Source organism: Pongo abelii, chromosome 11 (genome assembly GCF_028885655.2).
Source record: "Pongo abelii isolate AG06213 chromosome 11, NHGRI_mPonAbe1-v2.0_pri, whole genome shotgun sequence".
NCBI lineage: Eukaryota > Metazoa > Chordata > Mammalia > Primates > Hominidae > Pongo > Pongo abelii.
Window position 1 is genome coordinate 37,359,083 of NC_071996.2, and position 24,395 is coordinate 37,383,477.

Here is a 24,395-nt window from a genome sequence, read left to right on the forward strand (position 1 = left end):
TGCTGACTCTATGGGTTGCAGATATTTTCCCCTCGTGTCATTTTTCTTTAAATGTCTTATGCTTCACAAGAGTTTATATATATTTTTACTGTGGCAAAGTACATCATATAAAATTTACCATTTTTAAATGTATAGTTCAGTGGCATTAAATATATTCACATTGTTGTGCAATCATTACCATCATCCATATCTAGAACTTTTTTATCATCCCAAACTCTACCCATTAAACAATAACAACCTCACATAAGTGGCATCATACAGTATTTGTCCTTTTGTGTCTGACATGTTTCACTTAACATGAAACATGAAGTAATATCTTCAGGGTTCATTCATGTAGTAACGTGTCAGAATTTCATTCCTTTTAAAGGCTGAATAATATTCCATTGTATGTATATACCACATTTTAAAATCCATTCATTGGCCAAGCACAGTGGCTCATGCCTGTAATCCCAGCACTTTGGGAGGCCAGGGCGGGTGGATCACCTGAGGTCAGGAGTTTGAGACCAGCCTGGCCAACATGACGAAACCACATCTCTACTAAAAATACAAAAATTAGCCAGGCATGGTGGCTCACGCCTGTGGTCCCAGCTACTCGGGAGGCTGAGACAGGAGAATCGCTTGAACCTGGGAGGTGGAGGTTGCAGTGAGATGAGATCGAGCCACTGCACTCCAGCCTGGGCGACAGAGCAAGACTCCATCTCAACAACAACAACAAGAACAACAACAACAACAACAACGAATCCATTCATTCGTCTGTCATCTGTTGCTTCTGTAGACTATTGTGAATAATGCTATTGTGAACATGTGTTTTACAAGTTCCTGTTCTACTTGCTTTCAGTTCCTTTGTGTAGGCTGGGCATGGTGGCTCATGCCTGTAATCCCAGTATTTTGGGAGGCCCAGCCAGGAAGATCACTTGAGGCCAGGAGTTCGAGACCAGCCTGGGCAACATAGCGAGACCCTATCTCTACCAAAAAAAACCCCAAGGAACTGCTGGTGTCACCTCTTTTGGGTATACAATCAGAAGTGGAATTGTTGGGTCCTATAGTAACTCTTAATTTTTTGAGGAACCATCACGTTGTTTTCCACAGTGGCTGTAGCAGTTTACATTCTCACCAGCGATGCTCAAGGGCTCCAATTTCTACACTGTGATTTCCTGGTGTGTGTTTCTTTCTTTTTTTTTTTTTTTCCAAAAAAAAAAAAATGATCATTCTAATGAGTATGAAGTGGTTGTGGTTTTGATTTCCATTTCCCCAATTATTAGTGATGTTGAGCATCTTTTCCTGTTCTTATTGCCTATTTGTCTATGTTCTTTGGAGAAGTGTTTATTGAAGTCCTTTGCCTATTTTTACAATTGGGTTATTTCTTTTGTTGTCGAGTTGTAAGAGTTCTTTATATATTCTAAATATTAATCCCTTATGTGATTTATGACTTACAAATATTTTCTCCCATTCATGGGTTGCCTTTTCACTCTGTTGATAGTGTACTTGATACACAAAAGTTTTTAATTTTGATGAAATTCATTTTATTTTTTCTTTTATTGCCTGTGCTTTCGGTGTCCTGTCCAAGAAATAATTGCGGATTCACATGTTATGAAGGATTTCCCGTGTTTACTTCTAAGAGATTTATAGTTGTTAGCTCTTATGTTTAGACCTTTGATCCATTTTGATTTTTATATGTAATGTAACAAGAGTTTATATTTTTAAGTAGTGAGGTTCTTTATGACTTCTAGATTTCATACTGTATGTAGAAAGGGTCTCTTGACCTTACTATGATAAATTTATAATTCTCTATTTTTTAGTACTTCTAAAGAAAGATTTTTTTCTTTTAACAGTTAGATATTCTACTTAGAATTAATTTTTGTGAGTGAAATGAGACTTTTTGTTTTTGTTTTGCTATTGGATAGCCAACTTTTCTAAACTGTACCATTGAATATGTTCCCTTTATTATGTACTGAGTTCCCATATGTATTTGGATCTATTTCTGAATTCTGAATAATGTTTATTCCTATATACATATCATTTTATTTTAATTACTATAAATTTGTTATACATTCTGGTAGGACAAATATCCCCGCATTATTTCCTTCTGCAATCACTGGGCTATATTAGTTTCCTCTCCTCCCCTCCCCTCCCCTCCCCTTCCCTTCCCTTTCCTTCCCTCTGCTTTCCTTCCCTCTCCTTTCCTTTCCTTTCGACAGGGTGTTGCTGTGTTGCCCAGGTTGGAGTGCAACCTTGACCTCCTGGGATCAAGTGATCCTCTGCCTCAGCCTCTGGAGTAGCTGGGATCACAGGCATGTGCCAACACACCTCACTAATTTTCTTATTTTTGTAGAAATGTGGTTTCTCTTTTTTTGAGATGGAGTCTCGCTCTGTCACCCAGGCTGGAGTGCAGTGGCATGGTCTTGGCTCACTGTAACCTCTGCCTCCCAGGTTCAAGCAATTCTCCTGCCTCAGCCTCCTGAGTAGCTGGGATTACAGGCACACGCTACCATGCCTGGCTAATTTTTTCTTTATTTTTAGTAGACACAGAGTTGCACCCTGTTGGCCAGGATGGTCTCGATCTCTTGACCTTGTGATCTGCCTGCCTCAGCCTCCCACAGTGCTGGGATTACAGGAGTGAGCCACTGCGCCCAGCCAGAAATGTGGTTTCACCATGTTGTCCAGGATGGTCTTGAACTCCTGGGCTCCAGTGATCCTCCCGTCTTGGCCTCCCAAAGTGCTGCAATTACAGGACTAAGCCACCACACCTGGCCCCTATACTACTTTCTGATTGTCTTTATTCCTTACTTCTCCATGCTTTCCCCTTCCTTACCTTCTCTTTCTCATTTGTTTTTCTCCTTCCAGTGTGTTCAGATGAATTCTCCTGAACTAATGCTGTCATTATATTATGAGACTTCACAGAAGCCTTCAATGGCTTTCCATTGCCTACAGGGTAGTCTGAACTAGGACTGATATTCATAGGCTTCCATGGTCAGGTCTCTTAATTTCTCCACCTTTTTTCTCTGCTCCCCTATAGGGAACTTTAGCTGAGTTGGGTTGTTTCCTGAATTTGCTGTTCAATTTCCTGCCCCAAATCCTCGTCTGTTCTTTCTTATCAGTTTTACCTTACCTAAAGGCTAGCAGGGATCCAATTTTCTTCATGAATCTACTGATGGCCTACTTATCTGGCATTTAATCATGTCTTTAATTATGTCCTTAGTCATGTCCACTTACCCTACTGGTAAATGATATGGTAAATCATTTTACCACTTAATAGTTTGGTAACCTGGGACAGGTTTTTCAGTTTCTTAACTTTTCTCATCTATAAAATGAGGTTAATACTTAACTTCATGTAAGTTTAATTTTGTATGCACAGGGGTACACACACATGAATTATCTGGCTTAGTAGGTACTTAGTAGATGTGAGTGAGTTCCTATCTTGAAGAGCAGGAAATTAATTCGTACAGTCTGCTTTTACTTTAAAAAAAATACTTACAATGAACTTCAAGTATATGCAATTGGAGTAATTAAAATCCTTGGTGGGTATACATAAATGAGATACATATTTATGAGCAGATGAGAAGATCATACATACAGAGGAGAAGGTCAGATCAGGAAATAAAACACACAGGCTTAAAATGGAGCCAGGCTGGCTCAGAAAGGAGTATAGATTTTGACCGCTCAGGTAGGCCCAAGTGCCTATTAGATCTGAGTGCCCGAGATGATGCTAAATGGTACTTGTTTCCTTTAAAGAAGGCTTATTTGTGTTAACAAATGTACCTTATGCCTACGTGAATCAATACCTGGCTAATTCTTTTCCCTGAGGATTTCTTCTTATATTTGATCTGGTTTTTCACTTAACAGTTGGCTATGTCCCTTTGCTCAGGATCTCTTCTTATGACAGTTCTTAGGTAGTTGAATGTTCTCTGGATGAATTGTGGTTCTTGGTGACTGAAGAAGGACTATCTCAAGTTCCCCTTTGTTTCTGAATTTCCCCTGTGGAATGAAAGTCAAAAGTTGCGTACAAAAGAGCTTTTGGACTGAGCCTCGATATCATTCCTTTCTGTGCTTTTGTGCTTTTAGTGGGATGATCTTGATCCAGGCCGAAGGCCAGCCAGGCCACCTGTATAGAGTGGAATGTATCTAGATGACTAGGTTGTTTTTGTTCAATGATTAGAAACTATTGATTAATCTCAAATTGTCATGATCAAAATATCTATATCCATGTCTGCATAATACATATACTGAGCTGGAAATTTTGCCATGAAGCAAATGTTCGTTAGTGTTAAGACCATATTACCTATTATATCCATGTCACGGCACAGAAGAATTCCTTAAAATAGCAAGTCTCCATTAACCGGGCGTGGTGGCGGGCGCCTGTAGTCCCAGCAACTCAGGAGGCTGAGGCAGGAGAATGGCGTGAACCCGGGAGGTGGAGCTTGCAGTGAGCCGAGATCGCGCCACTGCACTCCAGCCTGGGCCACAGAGCAAGAGTCTGTCTAAAAAAAAAAAAAAATATATATATATATATATATATATATATATATATATATTTGTATATAGCAAATCTCCATAACAATGTGAATGGTGAAAGTCAACCTTCTAGAATAAAAGTGTTCTTCCACACTTTTGCTGTCTTTTGGGATTATTGTTTGTGGTCACCATCAGACCAGATAGATATCTGTTGGAATTGAGAGCTAGGTTTTTATTTGCATGCAACTTTGTGAGCATAATTGCGTGTTTGTTTTAGGAAAGCTGCTTGAAAAATGTATAGTTCTAGGGTTACTTGTGACTAAAGAAACATTTGATTTATTTTATTCCAGAAATAGATGAAATGCTCAGTGAGTATTCTTTATTTTTAAAGATTTCTGCACATTCGGATTATAAACCGCCTGGGTTCTTTTAAGACAGAGTAGACAGATACAAAATATTGTGATTGAAAGAGAATCTTCTCAGTGTAAATTTTTAATTGGGCTGGGTGCAGTGGCTCACATCTGTAACCCCAGTATTTTGAGAGGCCGAGACGGGTGGATCACTTGAGATCAGGAGTTCAAGACCAGCCTGGCCAACATGGTAAAGCCCCCATCTATACTAAAAATACAAAAATTAGCCAGGTGTGGTGGCACACACTTGTAGTCCCAGCTTATCAGGAGGCTGAGGTGGGAGAACCGCTTGAACCCAGGAGGTGGAGGTTGCAGTGAGCCAAGATCATGACACTGCACTCTAGCCTGGGTGACAGAGTGAGACTCTGTCTCAATGAATGAATGAATGAATGAATGAATAAAGATTTTAATTGAAATAAAATTTATATACCATAAAATTTACCAATTTAAGGCATATAATTCAGTGGTCTTTAGTATATTGATAGAGTTGTCAACCATTACCATAATCAATTTTAGAATATTTTCACCACCACCTAAAGAAACTCCATACTTGTTAGAAGTCACTTCCCATTTTCCCCTAACCCTACACAGCAGCTAACCTGCTTTCTCTCTATATATATTTGCCTGTTCTGGACATATCATATAAATGGAATCATATAATATGCACACTTTTTTTTTTTTTTTTTTTTTTTGAGACACAGTCTCACTCTGTTGCCCAGGCTGGAGTGCAATGGTGCGATCTCGGCTCAGTGCAACCTTCGCCTCTTGGTTTCAAATGATTCTCCTGCCTCAGCCTCCCAAGTTGCTGGGATTACAGGTGCCTGCCACCACGCCCAGGTAATTTTTGTATTTTTAGTAGAGACGGGGTTTCACCATGTTGGTCAGGCTGGTCTCGAACTTCTGACCTCAGCTGATCCACCTGCCTCGGCCTCCCAAAGTGCTGGAACTACAGGCATGAGCCACCATGCCCGGCCAATATGTACACTTTTGTAACTGGCTTCTTTCACTTAACATAATGTTTTCCAGGTTTGTCATATTGTAACATTTATCAGTGTAGTCATCCCTTGGTATCCTTGGGGGGTTGGTTCCAAGACACCATTCCCCTATCCCTGTTTTGGATACCAAAATTTCTGGGTGCTCAAGTCCCTTTTATAAAATGGCATATTAGCAAATGGCCTACACACATTATCCCATATATTTTAAATCCTCTCTAGATTACTTATGATACCTGGTACAATGTAAATGTTGTATAAATAGTAGTTATACTGTATTTAAAAAATACATATATATAGTATTTTAAATTGTTGTATTGATGGGTTTTTTTCTGAATATTTTCAACCCACAGTTGGTTGGATCTAAGGATGTGGAATCTGCAGATATGGAGGGCTGATTGCTTTTCATTGCTGAATAATGTTCCATCGTAGGGGTATACCACATTTATATCTTTGACTATTGATGGGAATTTGAGTTGTTTCCACCTTTTGGTTACTGTGAGTAATGCTATGAGCATTCATCGCATTAAGTTTTTGTGTGGACATGTTTTTATTTCTTTTAGCTGTATATCTAGTACTAGAATTTCTAGATCCTATGTTTGTTTTTAACCTTTTGAGGACCTGTCAGACTGTTTTCCAGAGTGGCTCTTTCATTTTACATTTCTACCAGCCATGTATAAGACTCCTGAGAAACACTTGTTACTTTTGTTTTTATTTTTTAGAGGCAAGGTCTTGCTCTGTTGCCCAGGCTGAATTGCAGTGCTACAATCATAGTTCACTGTAACCTCAAACTCCTGAGTCTCAAGTGATCCTCCTGCCTCAGTCTTCCAAGTAGGTAGAACTATAGGCATGTACCAACACACTAAAAAAAAAATTTTTTTTTTTTTTTTTCGGTTAGGGATGGAGTCTCGTTGTTACTCAGGCTGGTCTTAAACTCTTGGCCTCAAGCAATCCTCCTGCCTAAGCCTCTCAAAGTACTGGGATTATAGGTGTCAGCCACTGTACCCAACATGGTTTGTTTTTTGTTTGTTTTTTTTTTTTAAATTATAGCCATCCTAGTAGATATGAAGTAGTATCTCTTTGTGGTTTTGATTTGCATTTTTCTAATGGCTGATGATGTTGAACATCTTTTGATGTTTTTATTGGCTGTTAGTATACCTTTTTTAGAGAAATGTCTTTTCAGGTCCTTTGCCCATTTTAAATTTGGGTTGTTGGCCGGGTGCGGTGGCTCATGCCTGTAATCCCAGCACTTAGGGAGGCCAAGGCGGGTGGATCATCTGAGGTTAGGAGTTCAAGACCAGCCTGACCAACATGGTGAAACCCTGTCTCTACTAAAAATAAAAAAATGAGCCAGATATTGTGGCACATGCCTGTAATCCCAGCTACTTGGGAGGCTGAGGCAGGACAATTGCTTGAACCCGGGAGGCAGAGGTTGCAATGAGCCGAGATCACTCCTTTGCACTCCAGCCTGGGCAACAAGAGCGAAACTCCATCTCAGAAAATAAAAACAATAATCAATTTGGGTTGTCTTCCCCTTATCCAGTTGTAAGAGTTCTTTATATATTCTGGATACAAGTCCTTATGGGGTGCATAATTTGCAAACATCTTCTCCCGTTCTCTATATTGTAGCATGTATCATTGTGAGTCATCCTTTTACTTTCTTGATGGTATCTATAGTTTTAGCTCTTATATTTAGATCTGCAATCCATTTTTAGTTAATTTTTAAGTCTAGAGTAAGAAAAGAATCCAATTTTATTCTTTTGCATGTGGATATCTAGTTGTTGCAGCAGTTCAAGACATAGGAATACCTTTTGGATGGGATTGTTTGCTATTTCAGCTTGTTAGATCACAATGTATATATTACTGAAATATATGGATATCCAGTATGTTACTGGTTAACATACTGGTTAGGAAATATTTTCTAGTACCTTTGGAAGTTATAGGGGTTATTATTAATACTGAACAAAGGTAACTCCCTAAATACGTATTAAGCATGTAGGTACTATTAAGTACCAGGCTGCAAAGATGAATAGAGCAATAGTCTTTGCTTTTCACAATCTAGTGGAGAAATAGACATATAAATAAATAATTAGAATAAGGTATCGTTCTTTTATTTGAACAAGATGCTGAGAAATAATCACTAACTGCTTGAAAATAATCAAAGGCAGATTTTCTATAGGAATTAATATTTAGGTTGAGTTTTGAAGAATGAGTTAAAAGTATACTGAAAGAATGAAGTAGAGAAGAGCAGTAGGAATAACCTATGCACAGGTGTATAAAGAAAGCACACCTCTGGGGGAAAACAAGTTGTTAGGCATAATTGTAATACAAGGAAGATGGAAGGTAGCTGTGGGGGTAAAACTGGAAAGGAATAGGGTCAGATCTGTAAGCTTTGTATTTCCACCAATGTGAGAAACTTGGCTATCTTGAGGGTGCTCGTGTTGAAACTTTTGTATATTATAACTTCTAATTATGTTACATTTTTATATCCTTTTAATGTCAGGTTTTTTTTTATTTTTATACAATATGTGTAATACTACAATACATAATTGGAAATCAAAAATATATGGAGGTGTATAATCAGATTTTTACTGATAGAGGTCACTGTTATAGATTATGGAAAGCTGTTGAATATTTTAAGTGGAGGAGGGAACAATAGCAGATTTGTATTTTAGGAAGATAACCACGTGGAAGAAGGATGGAAGGCTATTAAAACAGTCCGGGAAACATATTGTGAAGGGCTTAATTAAGGCAGTGATCTTTATCTTACTGAAGTCTTTGGCCCTCCAAAGTTATGGCTTAGACTCTGTCTTAGTTACCTAATGTTTATTGAGTAGGTTGAAAGATAAGTGGAAAGGATTGTTGGTGCCAAATTATGATGATTAGTACCATGCTGTTGTTACATAGTTGCCATTACTGTCTTTTCTTTAGGAAAAAGAGCATCTTCCTCTCACCAACCCTCACATTTTCCTCAGAAGTTATTTTTCCACTGCTTCTTTATCTCATTTTTAAGGGATATTTTATTGAATTTTTTATTTGTTGGGTTATGATTTATACACAGCAAAGTTTACAGAACTCATGTATGTAATTGTTTTAACAAATGTGTATACCCATGTTACCACCATTCACATCAAAATATAGAACATTTTTGTTATCCCAGAAAGATTGCTTGTTTCTCGGTCCCAGAGGTAACCACAATTTTGACTTCTTTCACTGTATATTTTAGTTTTTCCTGTTCTTGAGCTTTTTATAGATAGACTCATACAGTATGCACTCTTCGTATCTAACTTTTTTGCTGAACGTGATGATTTAAAAATTCACCCATATAGTATGTATCATTCTTTTTATTCTATAACTATACCACAGTACACTATCCTTTCTCCTATTGGTGGGCATTTAAATTGTCTCCATTTCTGGATTATTATTATCAAAGCTTCTCTAGAGAATTTTGTAGATAACTGCTTTCCTTTCTTTGGGCATATTCTTAGGAGTGGAGTTGCTAGGTCTTAGGGTAGTTACATGTTTACTTTTATTAAAAACTGGCAAATTCTTTTCTAAAGTGTTTTATCATTTTATGCTCTTAGCCTTGCATGAGATTTCAAGTTCCTCTGTGTTCTCTGTGACACTTGGCATTGTCAGATTTTTATATTTAGTCATTCTGTTGGGTGTGGAATGGAATCTCATTGTGGTTTTAATTTGCATTTCACTGATGACTATTGATAGTGAGTAGTCATCTAGTAATTAATCAGAATTACTGTTTATTGGTCATTCATAGTGCTTTCTGCTGTCTATTCAAGTCTTTTGCTCATTAAAAAATTTGGATTGTTCAATTTTTTTTATTATCCTCATATATCCTGGTTGCAAGTGCTTTTTCAGGTATGTATTTTGTTTTTCCTGTAGTCCATGGCTTCCCCTAAACTTTTTTTTTTTTTTAGAGATAGGGTCTTGCTTTGTCACCCAGGCTGGAGTGCAGTGGTACAATCATAGCTCACTGCAGCCTTAAACTCTTGGTCTCAAATGATCCTCCTACCTTAGCCTCCCTAAGTAGCTAGGGCTACAGGTACACACCACCATGCCCAGCTAATTATTTTGTAGAGACAGGGTCTTGTTGCCCAAGCAAAGAGCTGAGATGACAGGTGTGAGCCACTGTGCCCAGCCACCTAGTCATTTTCTTAACTGTGTCTTTTGATAAGCACAAATTTTATTTAGATGAAGTTTATTTTCTCTATTTTTAATTTTATTGTTAGTGTTTTTTTGTGTCTGGTCAAAGGAATCTTTGCCTATCCCAAGGTATTTGCAAGATCCCAAGATATTCTCATGTTTTCTTCCATGTGAATATTTAATTATTCCAAGACTATTTGTTGAAAAGACTATTATTTCCCCCCTGAATTCCAGTGGCACCTCTGTTGTGAAGTCAGATATAAGTGCGAATGTTATTTCTGGACTCTATTTCATTGATCTGTTTGTCTGTCTTTATGCCTATACTATACTGTCTTAATTATTGTAGCAAAGTAAGTGTTAAAATCAGGTAGTATACTTATTCATCAGAATTATTTTAGCTGTTCTAGGTTCTTTGGATTTTCATATTAGTTTTAAAATCAACTTGTCAATTTCTACAAAATGCCTGTTGCTGATGTTTTGATTAGGATCATGTTGAATATATAGATTAACTTGGGGAGAACTGGTGTGTTCACAGTGTTTTATCTTCCAATCCATGTATGTGATGTATCTCTATTAGGTCTTTAATATCTCTCTGCAGTGTTTTGAAGTATTTTAGGTAGAGTTTTTGCTCATCTTTCATTAAGTTTATTCCTAGATAATTTCTTTTTTTAATGGTAGTAAGGGATATTTTTAAAAATTTCCCTTTCCAAGCATTTGTTGCTAGTATTTAAAAATACAGATGGTTATTATATATTGACCTTGAATTTCATAACTTTGTAAACTCATCAGTTTTAGTCATTTGTTTGTAGATTCTTTTGGATATTCTACATACGTGATCAGGTAATCTGTGAATAGGGACAGTTTTCTTTTAAATCTATACATTTATCTCTTTTTATTTTCTGGTTAGGATCCTCAAAGGTAATTTTTAATGAAGTACTAGGTCAGTTTTGATGAACTAGAATTGTCATTTCGGTTCGCATAGCAGATACATGCCATACTGGAACTTGGTATCAAATGACTATATCCTAATGGAATTGAATATGGGATGTTAGAGTGTTGTTTATCAGTTGAGTCTGTTTTGGAGACAGAATTTGGATGCCTTGTCTTTATTGAATACAATCAGATCTTCCTCTAGATAGTTGTTGGTAAGGTTGACAATAGTACCAGAATCCAGAATTAGGGTCAGACGGTATCTCTGTATCATTTAAAAAGATTTACTGCAAACTTGAAAAAGGGGTTTCTCTCTCCTTTTCTGGACTTTCTTTTACCTAGTTTTAGCCATAACTGCTTTATATTGGGCATTTCTTCTAGCAAAACAAGCTCTTATGTACATTATCATATTACTTACTGCCTCTTGAGACTTTGGTATAGGCAATTGATGCCTTGATTTAACACAGGTCAACCTCATGGTAAAGAAACCCACCCCACACAAAAAAATTATGATTTTTGGCCAGGTGTGGTGGCTCATGCCTGTAATCCCAGCACTTTGGGAGGCTGAGGTGGACAGATGACTTGAGGTCAGGAGTTCAAGACCAGCCTGGCCAACATAGTGAAACCCTGTCTCTACTAAAAATTCAAAAATTAGCCAGGCGTGGTGCATGCCTGTAATCCCAGCAACATGGGAGACTGATGCAGGAGAATCGCTTAAACTTGGGAGGCGGAAGTTGCAGTGAACCAAGATCGCACCACTGCACTCCAGCCTGGGTGACAGAGCGAGACTCCATCTCAAAAAAAAAAAAAGAAAAGAAAAAAATTAAAATTCTTTGCCCACTTTTTGATGGGGTTGTTTTTTCTTGTAAATTTGTTTAAGTTCTTTGTAGATTCTGGATCCATTAGCCCTTTGTCAGATGGATAGATTACAAAAATTTTCTCCCATGCTGTAGGTTGCCTGTTCACTCTGATAATAGTTTCTTTTGCTGTGCAGAAGCTCTTTAGTTTAATTAGATCCCATTTGTCAATTTTGGCGTTTGTTGCCATTGCTTTTGGTGTCTTAATCATGAGGTCTTTGCTAATATGCCTAGGTTTTCTTCTAGGGTTTCTATGGTGTTAGGTCTTATGTTTAAGTCTTTAATCCATCTTGAATTAATTTTTGTATAAGGAAGGAGTCCAGTTTCAGTTTTCTGCATATGGCTAGCCAGTTTTCCCAACACGATTTATTAAATAGGGAATCCTTTCCCCATTGCTTGTTTTTGTCAGGTTTGTCAAAGATCAGATAGTTGTAGATGTGTCGTGTTATTTCTGATGCCTCTGTTCTGTTCCCTTGGTCTATATATCTGTTTTGGTACAAGTACCATGCTGTTTTGGTTACTGTAGCCTGGTAATATAGTTTGAAGTCAGGCAGCGTGATACCTCCAGCTTTGTTCTTTTTGCTTAAGATTGTCTTGGCTATATGGACGCTTTTTTGGTTCCATATGAAATTTAGTTTTTTCTAATTCTGCGAAGAAAGCCAATGGTAGCTTAATGGGGATAGCATTGAATCTATAAATTACTTTGGGCAGTGTGGCCATTTTCATAGTATTGATTCTTTCCATCCATGAGCATGGACTGTTTGTCCATTTGTTTGTATCTTCTCTTATTTCCTTGACTCAGCAATCCCATTACTGGGTATATACCCAAAGGATTATAAATCATTCTACTATAAAGACACAGGCACATGTATGTTTATTGCAGCACTGTTCACAACAGCAAAGACTTGGAACCAACCCAAATGTCCGTCAATGACAGACTGGATTAAGAAAATGTGGCACATATATACCATGGAATACTATGCAGCCATAAAAAAGGATGAGTTCATGTCCTTTGTAGGGACATGGATGAAGCTGGAAACCATCATTCTCAGCACTCTTAACACGGGAACAGAAAACCAAATGCTGCATGTTCTCACTCATAAGTGTGAGTTGAACAGTGAGAACACGTGGGCACAGGGAGGGAAGCATCACACACTGGGACCTGTTGGGGGAGGGGAGGGCTAGGGGAGGGTTAGCATTAGGAGAAATACCTAATGTAGATGACGAGTTGATGGGTGCAGCAAACCACTATGGCACGTGTATAGCTATGTAATAAACCTGCATGTTCTGCATGTGTATCCCAGAACTTAAAGTACAATAAAAAGATTATCATTTTGAATGTGTATCATACATGACATTTCAAATACTAATGAAAAGATTGATATTTGATGTACTTACGTAATAATATACACTTAGGACACTTAAATAGGATTTAATTTAATTTAGAATTATAAATATCTTTCCAGGAATATATATGAAAATTCAGGTGTTTACACTAGGTATAGCCATGAAAACATTCTTAAAATAGTAACTCACAGATTAATTGCTTATATATTTTCAATCTAGTTTGGGGCTATCTGTGCTTGGCTAGTTGCTTGGTTGGTATTTCCTGCCTTATGTGGTGCTATGCTGTAATGACTGTTTACCTCTCCATTGGAAAAAATAGCTATGGGAGATTAGAAGCTCTGTGGGAAAAATCCTTTTTTATGCTTAGGGTTCTGTATAAGTAAGGAGCTCTTTGGAACTCTTAATTAATATATGTTTTTCATTCAAGAGGTTGCTATTCAAATGGAAAGACTTGAATGCCAAAGCTTGATAAAGAAGCAGGAATCTGTTAAATAAGTGCTACAGGTGTCATGCCACTTAAATTGATTGTGCAGACTGCTTCTTTATGAAGCAATTTCTGGTATCAAATAATGCTATATGCTGTATTATTAATATATAGTGATGTGTTCATGATTTTATATAGAGACATCTTGGAAAAAATTATTATTAATCTTTGTAAGTCACTTGATAGTTAATATTCTAGGAGAAATTTCTTTTTAAAGGAACACTGTGATCAATCATTTATAAAATAATCTTCTCTTGGTTGCATTCACTTTTATGTTTTTCTTTGATTGCATGGAGGATATTTATAGGGCAGAAAAAGGGGAAAATATCCCTGTCGTTAGTAAATATAATGATAGCTATTGATTAAGGTAAATATTTTGCCATTTTGTTGTTACATATAGGGTATATTTACTTCTGGCACATGGGAAGAGAAATCAGATGAAATTTCCTTTGCTGACTTCAAGTTCTCAGTCACTCATCATTATCTTGTACAAGAGTCCACTGATAAAGAAGGAAAGGAGTTATTAGAGGGTAAGTTATTTCTATATAATAATATTAACTTCTGATTTTTAGGAGTGGCTGTAATTTTGAATTATTAATTTAGTTTTCTTCCATAGTGTCAGTTTCTCTGGAACTGTTTTACATAAGCAAAGTTGTTTCACCACATCTGAGGTAGAGGATGAATTACGGTGTCATTCATTTTTTAATTAATTAAATCAGCTCATATTTATTGAGTACCTAACATGTACCAGGTATTCTTCCAAGCCCTACATTCCAGTAGGGAAGATAAGATAGATAAGTAAGTAACCATAATAGGTAGAAAGTGATAAGTGCATCCTGAAGTACAGATAAAATTCTGTTGAAATTCAGAGGAGAAAAGATCACTTTTAATTGGGAGATTAGAGAAGGAGAATTAAGCAAGTAAGTTTGGCTTTGAAGGATTACAAACAAAAGAAAATCTGTTGATTAGAGGGTAGTATTTCGGATTTACTCCAGATTTTGGAGTCAAAACAAGTGGTTTAAAATTTTATTTTTTCTACTTGCTAGTTAGTTGCCCCTTCTAAGCTTGAGTTATCTCAGTTGTGAAATGAAGTAATACTACCTGGACGGCTAAGTGAAGATCTAATGAGAAATTGTACATAAGCAAGTATCTCAGTACCTGACCCATGCCAGGTACTCAATAAATGGTGTCTATAATTGTTAATAGGTCAAATCATCCAAAATCTTCTGTCCTTAGATAAACTAGTGCATAACAGTGAGTGAGCAAGATACTGAATAAACATGAACTTTGGAGCTGCCAGTCAAATATCCTTCTTCATTCACTAAGCAAATAAATAGGTAGAATGTGTTAAATTTTTTCTGATCATAACAGATTATCATTTGTAAACTCAGACCTGAAAAAATCTGTGCTTTTTCTTGTGTAGGAATAGAATTATGTTACCTTTTCTATTACGTATATTCTTCTTGGAAACAAAACAATTAGATAACATATGCATTCAGATTCATAAACCAGGGCAGATAACATTAAAACCATATATACATATATGGAAGGCAATTATACAGCAAAAGAAAATAATTAAGCCAGAATGTGAATATGAGAACTTTAAGAGGAAGAGGGAAGTGTGTGCAATTGGAGGGAGGTCTCATAATAGCCCAGCAATTTTCAGGTTCAACATTCTGCCAATTAATGAAGGAAACTATTAAAGATAGTGAAAATTTAAGTGCTATTAATTTAAGGGAAGATTATGCATCAAGGAAAAGCTGCTGTAGTAAAGAGGCTTAGAATCAGTGGTCTGAGATGAATAGATAAAGGAGACTGTGGTACAATGAAGGCGAATGATTTTTTGTTTTTGTTTTTGAGACGGAGTTTCACTCTTGTTGTCCAGGCTGGAGTGCAATGGCGTGATCTTGGCTCACTGCAACCTCTGCCTCCCGGGTTCAAGCAAATCTCCTGCCTCAGCTTCCAAAGTTGCTGGGATTACAGGCACCAATCACCACACCCAGTTAATTTTTTGTATTTTTAGTAGAGACAAAGTTTTGCTATGTTGACCAGGCTGGTCTTGAACTCCTGACCTCAGGTGATCCACCTGCCTCAGCCTTCCAAAGTGCTGGGATTACAGGCGTGAACCACTGTGGCCAGCCAAAGGTGAATGAATTTTAAGCTAGTTAAGGCATTGTTGCAAGTGTACATATAAAGTGCAGTTTTCTTTTAATTTGGTTGTGATTGAGCCTGTAACTTACGGTGGGAGTTACAAGCCAAACCATCAGCTCAGTTTTACAGATACGCATTTAAAACTATATTATCAGAGGTCAGGAGATTTGAGCACTAATCATTTATTTTATCAGAGTTGCCTGTTGCTTTTGGTCTGAAAAGCATCACATCATTAGCATTCTCTTTAGTCTTTTAGCAAAATAAAAAGTATAGATCTGCTAAGCAATGATAGCTATACAACAAAAATTATTCTTGTGAATGGATACTATTTTTTATGCATTGAATTTGTCATGTATTTATGAGTATAATGATCTTTTATGTTAGTACCTTATCGTGCATAGTAATTTAAGTGTGTAAACATGGTTTAGAAGTGGGAAGCCAGGTAGAAGTTTTACAAGAACATTTAAGATGGACAGGGGGCCTAAAAAGGCTTGCTATGGGAGGTTATACAGAGTTGACATATCTCTAAATAGGATGTTGAAGAAAAGTAGAGGCAAGGACAGGCTAAGAAGAATAAATAAAACAAAGCTTTCTGGTAAGGGTGAGGAATTGTGTGAGTTGTGACTCAGAAGCAAAAAAATATTTTAAACATGGGAGTGGCGTATGTCTTTTTTATAGGCTACTTTTATTTGAAGAAAAAAAAATGAGAGAGAAATCCCTCTCCCTGTACTCGAGCTATCTTTAGGTATGAATCTTAAAGCAATATCAAAACTGCGTGATCTAGCAAGACATGTGTTTCCTCAAAGCTTGTTATAAAACTCTGCCTGATCATGAACATACTAACTTTTTCATTATCAAATGTTTTTGTAGATGTTATTCCACAGTCTATGCAAGATTTGCTGTGTATGAATAATGACTTTCCTCCAAGAGCACATTGCCTGGTAAGATGGTAGGTATATATTTTACTCAGTATCTTTTAGTATGTGTGTTGCAGGGGACCTCAACACTGTCCCCAAGTTCACTGATTTGCTAAGAAGACTCAGAGGACTCAGCATTTAATTGCAGCTGATTTATTGCAGAGATACGATACAGGGCAAAATCTGCAAAGGGAAGAGGCACATGAGGCAAAGTCCAGAAGAAGTACAAGCTTTTAAGAATCCTTTCCTAATGGAGTCAGGCAAGATGTACTCAGTTCCCTCAGCAACAAATTGTGACAAAGTATGTGAAACATTGTCTATCAGGGACAGTGTTAGAGGCTCAGCGCCCCAGGTTTTTAATTAGGGGGCTGGTCATATAAGCACCCTTTAACTTGTATATACCAAAATTTCAGGTTCCCAGAAGGAAAGCAGGTGTTCAGCATAAATGACATTGTTTGCATGAACAATTTAGGCTTAGTGAGCAGCTTTATCAGTTTTGGGAATGGTGAGAACCCTCCCCAAATCCCATTTCCCGGCTGTCGGCTAAGAGCTAACCTTGCAAGCAGGCTTTTCTTTTCTTTTTTATTTTTTTGGTTTGTTTTTTCTTTTAGTTTTTTTGTTTTTAATTATTGTGGATATATAATAATTTTACATATGTAATAGTTGTACATATTTATCTTTTTTTCAAAAGAAATGATAAATGCTTGAGGTGATGGATTCCCCAATTAAATGTTCCAATTCCATTCTTTTATTTATCTTGACATATACCACAAATTATTGTTAACTATAGGCACCCTATTTTGCTACTGAATGCTAGATCTTACTTTTTCTATCCAACTGTATTTTTGTCCCATTAACCATCCCCTCTTTATGCCCTGCTCCCCATTACCCTTCTAAGCCTCTGGTAATTCTACTTAGAGATATGTCAACTCTGTATCACCTCCCATAGCTAGCCTTTTTAAGCCTCCTGGCCATCTTAAATCTTCTTGTAAAACTTCTACCCAGCTTCCCACTTCTAACCCATGTTTACACACTTAAATGACTATCCATAAGACACTAACATCATTCTATTCTCTTATCTCCGTGAGTTCAGTTTTTTTTTTTTTTTTTTTTTTTTTTTTTTTTTTTTAGCTCCCACATATTAGTGAAAACGTGTAATACTTGTCTTTCTGTGCCTGGCTTATTTCACCTAGATGTCTTTCAGTTCCTTCTATGCTGTTGTAAATGACAAGATTTCATTCTTTTTTATGGCTGAATAATATTCCATTGTGTATATGTACCACATTTTCTTCATTCATCTATTGATGGGTACTTAGGTTGATTCCATATCTTGGTTATTGTGAATAATGCTGTAGTAAACATGGGAGTGGAGATATCCCTTCAGTATACTGATTTCCTTTCTGCAAGCAGGCTTTTTTTTTTGTGAAACGGAGTCTCACTCTGTCGCCCAGGCTGGAGTGCAGTGGCGCGATCTCGGCTCACTGCAACCTCTGCCTCCCGGGTTCATGTCATTCTCCTCCCTCAGCCTCCCAAGTAGCTGGGACTACACGTGTCCACCACCACACCCAGCTAATTTTTTGTATTTTTAGTAGAGACAGGGTTTCACCGTGTTAGCCAGGATGGTCTCGATCTCCTGACCTCGTGATCCGCCCGCCTCGGCCTCCCAAAGTGCTGGGATTACAGGTGTGAGCCACCGCGCCCGGCTGCAGGCAGGCTTTTTTAAGGATAGCAGTCACAGGCCTGCTGGTTCATCTTTTCTGCACAATGTATTTCATAATCCAGGATAGTGCTTAACTATAGTCTCATGACAAGCATGGAACGTTTAAATATCATAGAAATTTTAATACATATTATTGAATATTGAAATAAACTCAGTATGTTGGATGTTGATCTGTTATGTGATAAAATCAAAACTCACTGTGTCTAAACTATAAATGTGATACATTAATATAAGGTACAATCTTACCCCTCTTATCTGTGGTTCTGCTTTCTGTGGTTTCAGTTACCTGTGGTCAAGTGTAGTCTGAAAATATTAAATGAAAAATTTCAGGCAAAAACAACAAGTTTTAAATTGCATGCTGTTCTGAGTAGTATGGTGAAGTCTTGGGCCATTCTGTCCTGGAAGTGAATCATGCCTTTGTCCAGTGTATCTACAATGTATACACTACCTGTCCCTTAGGCACTTAGTAGTCATCTTGGTTATCAGATTGACAAATCACAAGAAGAAGGGTGAGTATAGTACAATAAGATATCTTGAGAGAGAGAGAGAGAGAGACCACATTTATATAACTTTTATTACAAAATATTGTCGTAACTGTTCTATTGGTACTATATATAGGAAAAAACAGTACATACAGGCTTTGATACCATCTGCAGTTTCAAGCATCCACTAGGGGTCTTGGAACTTACCTTCCACAGATAAGGAGGGACTATTTACATCACATTTAAAAGGTCTCTTCTGTCTTTTTCAATTATTCCAAGTGTCTGTGAACTTCATTTGTTTTGGATGGAGTGGGCTTAGAACAAACTACCACCAAAATGGCCCTAGTAAAGAGTATATGTTTAAGAAAGGAGATCTAGTTAAAGGAAGTTTATATACTGGTTTGAAATTATTCTATTGTTATCAGTTGGTCTTTTGATTTTTTTTAATTAAAGAATTCTAAGGTAGGGGAAAATGATATTAATCTGTGTTTATCTTTTTCTTCATTTCATATAGCAAATAGGCTGTGTAGCACTTTAAAAAAAGAAAGTTATTTGCAAATGCAGGTAAACGGGATAGTGTTTCATAAATATTCCTCTTTTAGTATGACCTTTTAAAAATTGTTCACTTAAACAGCTTAACTAAAAAAGAAATGTAATAATTATATCTATTAAATTTAATTTAATCCTTCCACATTCTGTTCTGGCCTTTTAAAATATGAATATATACATTTAATATGACTAAATTTATCAGAAGGCAGCATAGTATCAGAGCATGAGCTTTGTATGCATTCATTCATTCAACATTAATTGAACACTTACTTACTGTTTGGCTACATACTGAATTAGGTTTAATTCCTAACTCAGGTACTTAGTGTCTCTGCAACTTTGGGCAAGTTACTTAATTTCTTGTAGTTTGTTTCTACACTGGTAAACTAAGAATAATAAATAATATGCACTTTCAGGGTAGTTATGAGGATCAAATAAGATAATGGCGCCTAGTATGTTTATCAAAATCTAAATGCTATTGACATGATTTCAGCCTTTTGATATGTATTTCCTCACTGTTACATAGTCCGTGGTCAAAATATTAAATGAAGTAATGAAACCTTTCTATATATTAATATAAATAACTTGTTAGTAGGGTGGTTTTTGTAACCTTTCCATTTACTTTAAAAATATTTTTAAAATCAACATAGTAAAATTGGACTTTTTGTGGAGGTGAGCAGTTCTCTGAACTTTAACACTTTATATAGTTTTTTACTGGTATCAAAATCAGGAGATAGAACAGTTCTATAACACCCCCTCACCTCTGCCACCAAAAAAAAAGCCCTGTTGTCCCTTTTGTCTCTTAGTAAGCATAGGCACATCCTTCCCACTTTTTTTTTATTTATTTTATTTTTTTTAAAGAGACAGGTCTTACTCTGTCACCCAGGCTGGAATACATTGGTGCAATCATGGGTACTGTAGCCTTGAACTCCTGGGCTCAAGTGATCCTTCTGCCTCAGCCTCTTGAGTATCTAGAACTACAGGTGCACACCATCATGCCTGGCTAAGTTGGGTTTTTTATTTTTTGTTGAGACAGTGTCTTGCTATGTTGCCTGGGCTGGTCTTAAACTCCTGGCCTCAACTGATCCTCCCACCTCAGCCATCCAAAGTACTGGAATTATAGATGTGAGCCACTGTACCTGACCACACTCCCCACATCCTTATAATCCCTGGAATCCCTGATCTTTCTTGGTCACTATAGTTTTGTCCTTTTGAGAGTGTCATATAAATAGAATTCTACTGTATGTAAATAGAATTCTACTGTATGTGACCATTGGTGACTGGCTTTTAAAACAGCATGGTACCTTTGAAATCCTTTGAGGTGATTCTGCTTATCAATAGTTTGTTCCTTTTTATTGCTGAGTAGTATTTTATTGTAAGGATATACCAAGCTGTTTATTCATTCATTTGTTGAGGGGTTATTAGGATTGTTTTTAGGTTTTGGCAATTTTAAATAGAGCTATACTATAAATATTTGTATACAGATTTTTGTGTGAAAACAATTTTCAGTTCACTTGGGTAGATACCTAGAGTAGATACCTAGAGTAGTATTGCTGAGTCATGTGGTAAGTGTATGTTTGTAGGAAACTGCAAAACATTTCTAGAGTAGTTGTACCATTTTGCATTCCCACCAACAATGTATGAAAATTCCAGTTTCTACATCCTTACCAGCATTTGGTATTGTCAGTATTTGTTTTTAGCCATTCCTAGTAGGTGCATAGTGGTATCTCATCCTAATTTTAATTTTGAACATCTTTCGTGTGTTTATTTGTCCATTTATAGCTTCTCTATATTAACAGTGTCCAAGTCTTTTGCGCATGTTTTAATTGGGCTGTTTGTTTTCTTTTTTGGTTGTTGGGGGTTGTTTGTTTTCTTACTGTTAAGTTTTGAGAGTTCGTTGTATACTTTGGATATAAATCTTTTCTATAATGTGTGATTTCCAAAAATTTTCTAGAAAAGACATCACTAAGAGAAATGAAAAGCTTATCTGTAACAGATAAGACTGTAACTTATCTTTTGATTTCTCTTACGATGTCTTTTCTAGAACAAAAGTTTTTAAATTGAATGAAGTTCAGTTTTATCAATTTTTAATTTTATGGATTGTGCTTTTGGTGCCATGTCTGAGGACTTTTTGCTCTAGGTCACAAATCTTTCTCCTATTAAAAAAATTATTTTATTTTGGAATTATTCAAAATCTGAGGATGAAAGCAGCTGTTTATGGATGCTGGGGATGGTGGTAGCAGATCCATTACCCGGCTGGCAAAAGGGGTGGCAGTGGCCTGTAATATTCTTTCCAAAAACCCCTAATCCCAATATATCCATTTTGATATTTAGATGTTACCTGATTTCTTTCAGCAGTGTCTTACAGTTTTCAGCATGAAGATCCTGTAAATGTTATATATTATGTTTCTACTTGTTGCTTTCTTATAAAGGAGCTATTGTAATGATATTATTTTAAAATTTTTTCATTTCCAATTGTTCGTTTCTAGTACGTAGGAATATGGCTGATTTTGAGGGGTTGACCTTGTATCCTGTAACCTTGCTAAACACAATGACTAGTTCTAGGAGTTGTCATTTCTTTGGGATTTTCTATGTATACAATCACTGTCTCTGAATATGGATAGCATTATTTCTTTTCTAATCTCTGTTCTTTTTTAAAAATATGTGTTACAGGATACCATGAAGCAGTCTGTTCATTTTTTTTTTCTTTTTAAAACTGGCTAGGGCTTCCAGTAAAATATTGAATAGGAGTTGCTTATCTCAGGGGGACAGTATTTAGTCTTTTACTGTTAAGTGTGATGTTAGCTGTAGGTTTTTTCGTAGATGCTCTTCATCAGATTGAGAAAATTCCCTTTTGTTCCTGCTCTGCTGAGAGTTTTTATTATGAATGGATGTTGAATTTTGTCAAATCCTTTTTCTGTTTAAATAGATATGATTGTTGTTTTCTGTTTAAATTGATATGATTTATTTTCTTTAGATTTTTAATATGTTGATTGCATTGATTGATTTTTGGATATATAACCAGCTTTGCATTCTCAAGATAAACTCCATTTCTTTGTGGTACAATTTGTATTTCTCTGTGTGTGTATGTGTGTGTGTGTGTGTGTGTGTGTGTTTGTATGTGTATCTGTATTGCTGTATTTGATATGCTAATAGTTTGTTGAGGACTTCAGTGTCTATGTTCATGAGGGATGTTGGTCTGTAGTTTTCTTTTCTCATGCTTTGGTTTTGGTATGAGAGTAATGTTGGCCTTATAATGTGAGTCAGAAAATATTTTGTTCTCGTTTATTTTCTTTGAGAGAGTGTGTAAAATTGTTTTTTTTTTTTTTTTTTAACTGTTTGATAGAATTTGCCTTTGAAACTTTCTGAGCCTGGCATTCTCATTTTATTGAGGTGGCAGTTCCTTCTAGGGTCCAGGATTTAAGCAGAAGTCTCAGTTCCAGTACCTTGTCTCGTGTATACCCATATCCCTGAGAGGTCATTCAAAACATTACAACCTCCGTAGTGATTTGGATTGATGGAGTAAATCTAAATCTAAAGGATACAGAAGGAAGCTTGTGTGTTTAGGTTATATAGCAGAGAGATTGGTAATCTCATCAGAAAGATAGGCAGCTTCCAAGTCCCAGGGCTTTGTAAGCAGAGGCACAGTTGTGGATGATAATATCTGAGTGATATTGTGCTTCTGAAAGCCTAGTTTCTGGGCCTAGACTTATTTATATTTATTATTATGAGACTGGGGCATTCTTGGACATAGCCTAATCTGGATGCATGCCAGAGACCACTTTCCCTGGGCTGGGTGTACCTCATCATCTCAGAGTTATATAATTCACATTATGACTGCTAGGCTAAAATACGTGGTATTGTCAGATGTAAATAGACTTTTCTTCCATCATTCTTGTTCTCTTCAGTCTAGCACAGCATAGTCAGTTTTGCAAACAGTTTTATAAGTCAAACTAACAGACTTTTAGCAGTAAAAGGCTTACCCTGTAAAATCCCAGCTCCCAGTGTCCATCTGTTAGGGCCTATAGCCAAAGCTGATCATCCCCTGGTATTTTTCAGTCACCTTCTATGCTCACTTTTGCCTTTCAGTATACTTTTTGTTTCTGTTACCCAGGAATCTCCTTTTTATTATTTCAAATTCAGCTGTGTATTTTGACAGCATTGTCATATTTGATCAGGTATTTCTGTGTGTTATGGGACAAGGAGGGCCTGTGTCATGTTAGTTTGCCATATGGTTGGAAGTCACTTTCAGTTTTGTCTTACTTGACCTTTCTTAAAGTTTAGGAAGCCAACAACAAAGCTTTTGAGAACTGTTTAAAAGTTAAGCATATTAAATGTATGTGTATTTTGTTTTATTTAACAAACATAATTTTTAAACATTTACTGTGATCCAGATACAGAAATATCAAGGATAAAACATGGTTACTGCCTTAGTAATCTTTGGGATTAATAGAAAGACAGATAAGGGAGTAGACAACAACAACATTTTGTGATAAATGCTCTCATAGAAGGCAGAACACAAGGTTTGATGGAAACTCATAGGAGGTACCTGTAATTCAGACAGATTAAGTCAGGAAAATGTTTCCAGACAAAGTGATACCTCACATGAATCCTGAAAGACAAGTGAGAATAAACCAGGTGAATAAGCTTAATTAATAAGTTAGGTAAAAAGATACTTGAGGCAGAATTAGTAGAGGTGATGATGTTTAAATGAACTTTTGAAACTTGTAGGTAGTTTGGTAAGGTTGGGTATAGCAGTAGAGGGTTGGGAATGGGAAAAGATGAGAAGGACTTTGGTATGTGGGTATTTTAAGACTGATGTGAACCAGACATCTTAAGAGGATTTCATAATATTCTCCTTCTGTTTTATTCATATAATTTTTATTGTAATTGTTAATAAATACATTTCTCAAAAATTTCAAGGATACAAATTACTTGTAATGCTT

General features: G+C 36.5%; 1 protein-coding gene across 9 annotated transcripts in view; it reads left to right on the forward strand.

The window, feature by feature from the left end:
• RAB3GAP1 (RAB3 GTPase activating protein catalytic subunit 1) overlaps nucleotides 1–24,395 on the forward strand; it is a 199,230-nt gene that overhangs the window by 24,082 nt on the left and 150,753 nt on the right. For all 9 annotated transcript variants that reach the window (XR_008522745.2, XR_008522744.2, XR_008522746.2 and 6 more), the window contains exons 4-5: nucleotides 14,034–14,163; nucleotides 16,655–16,733. Coding sequence is in view for 5 of the 9 variants with exons in the window: in XM_024243364.3 (XP_024099132.1) it covers nucleotides 14,034–14,163; nucleotides 16,655–16,733 (209 nt within the window). In the remaining 4 variants the exon portion in view is untranslated. The remainder of the gene's footprint in view (nucleotides 1–14,033; nucleotides 14,164–16,654; nucleotides 16,734–24,395) is intronic.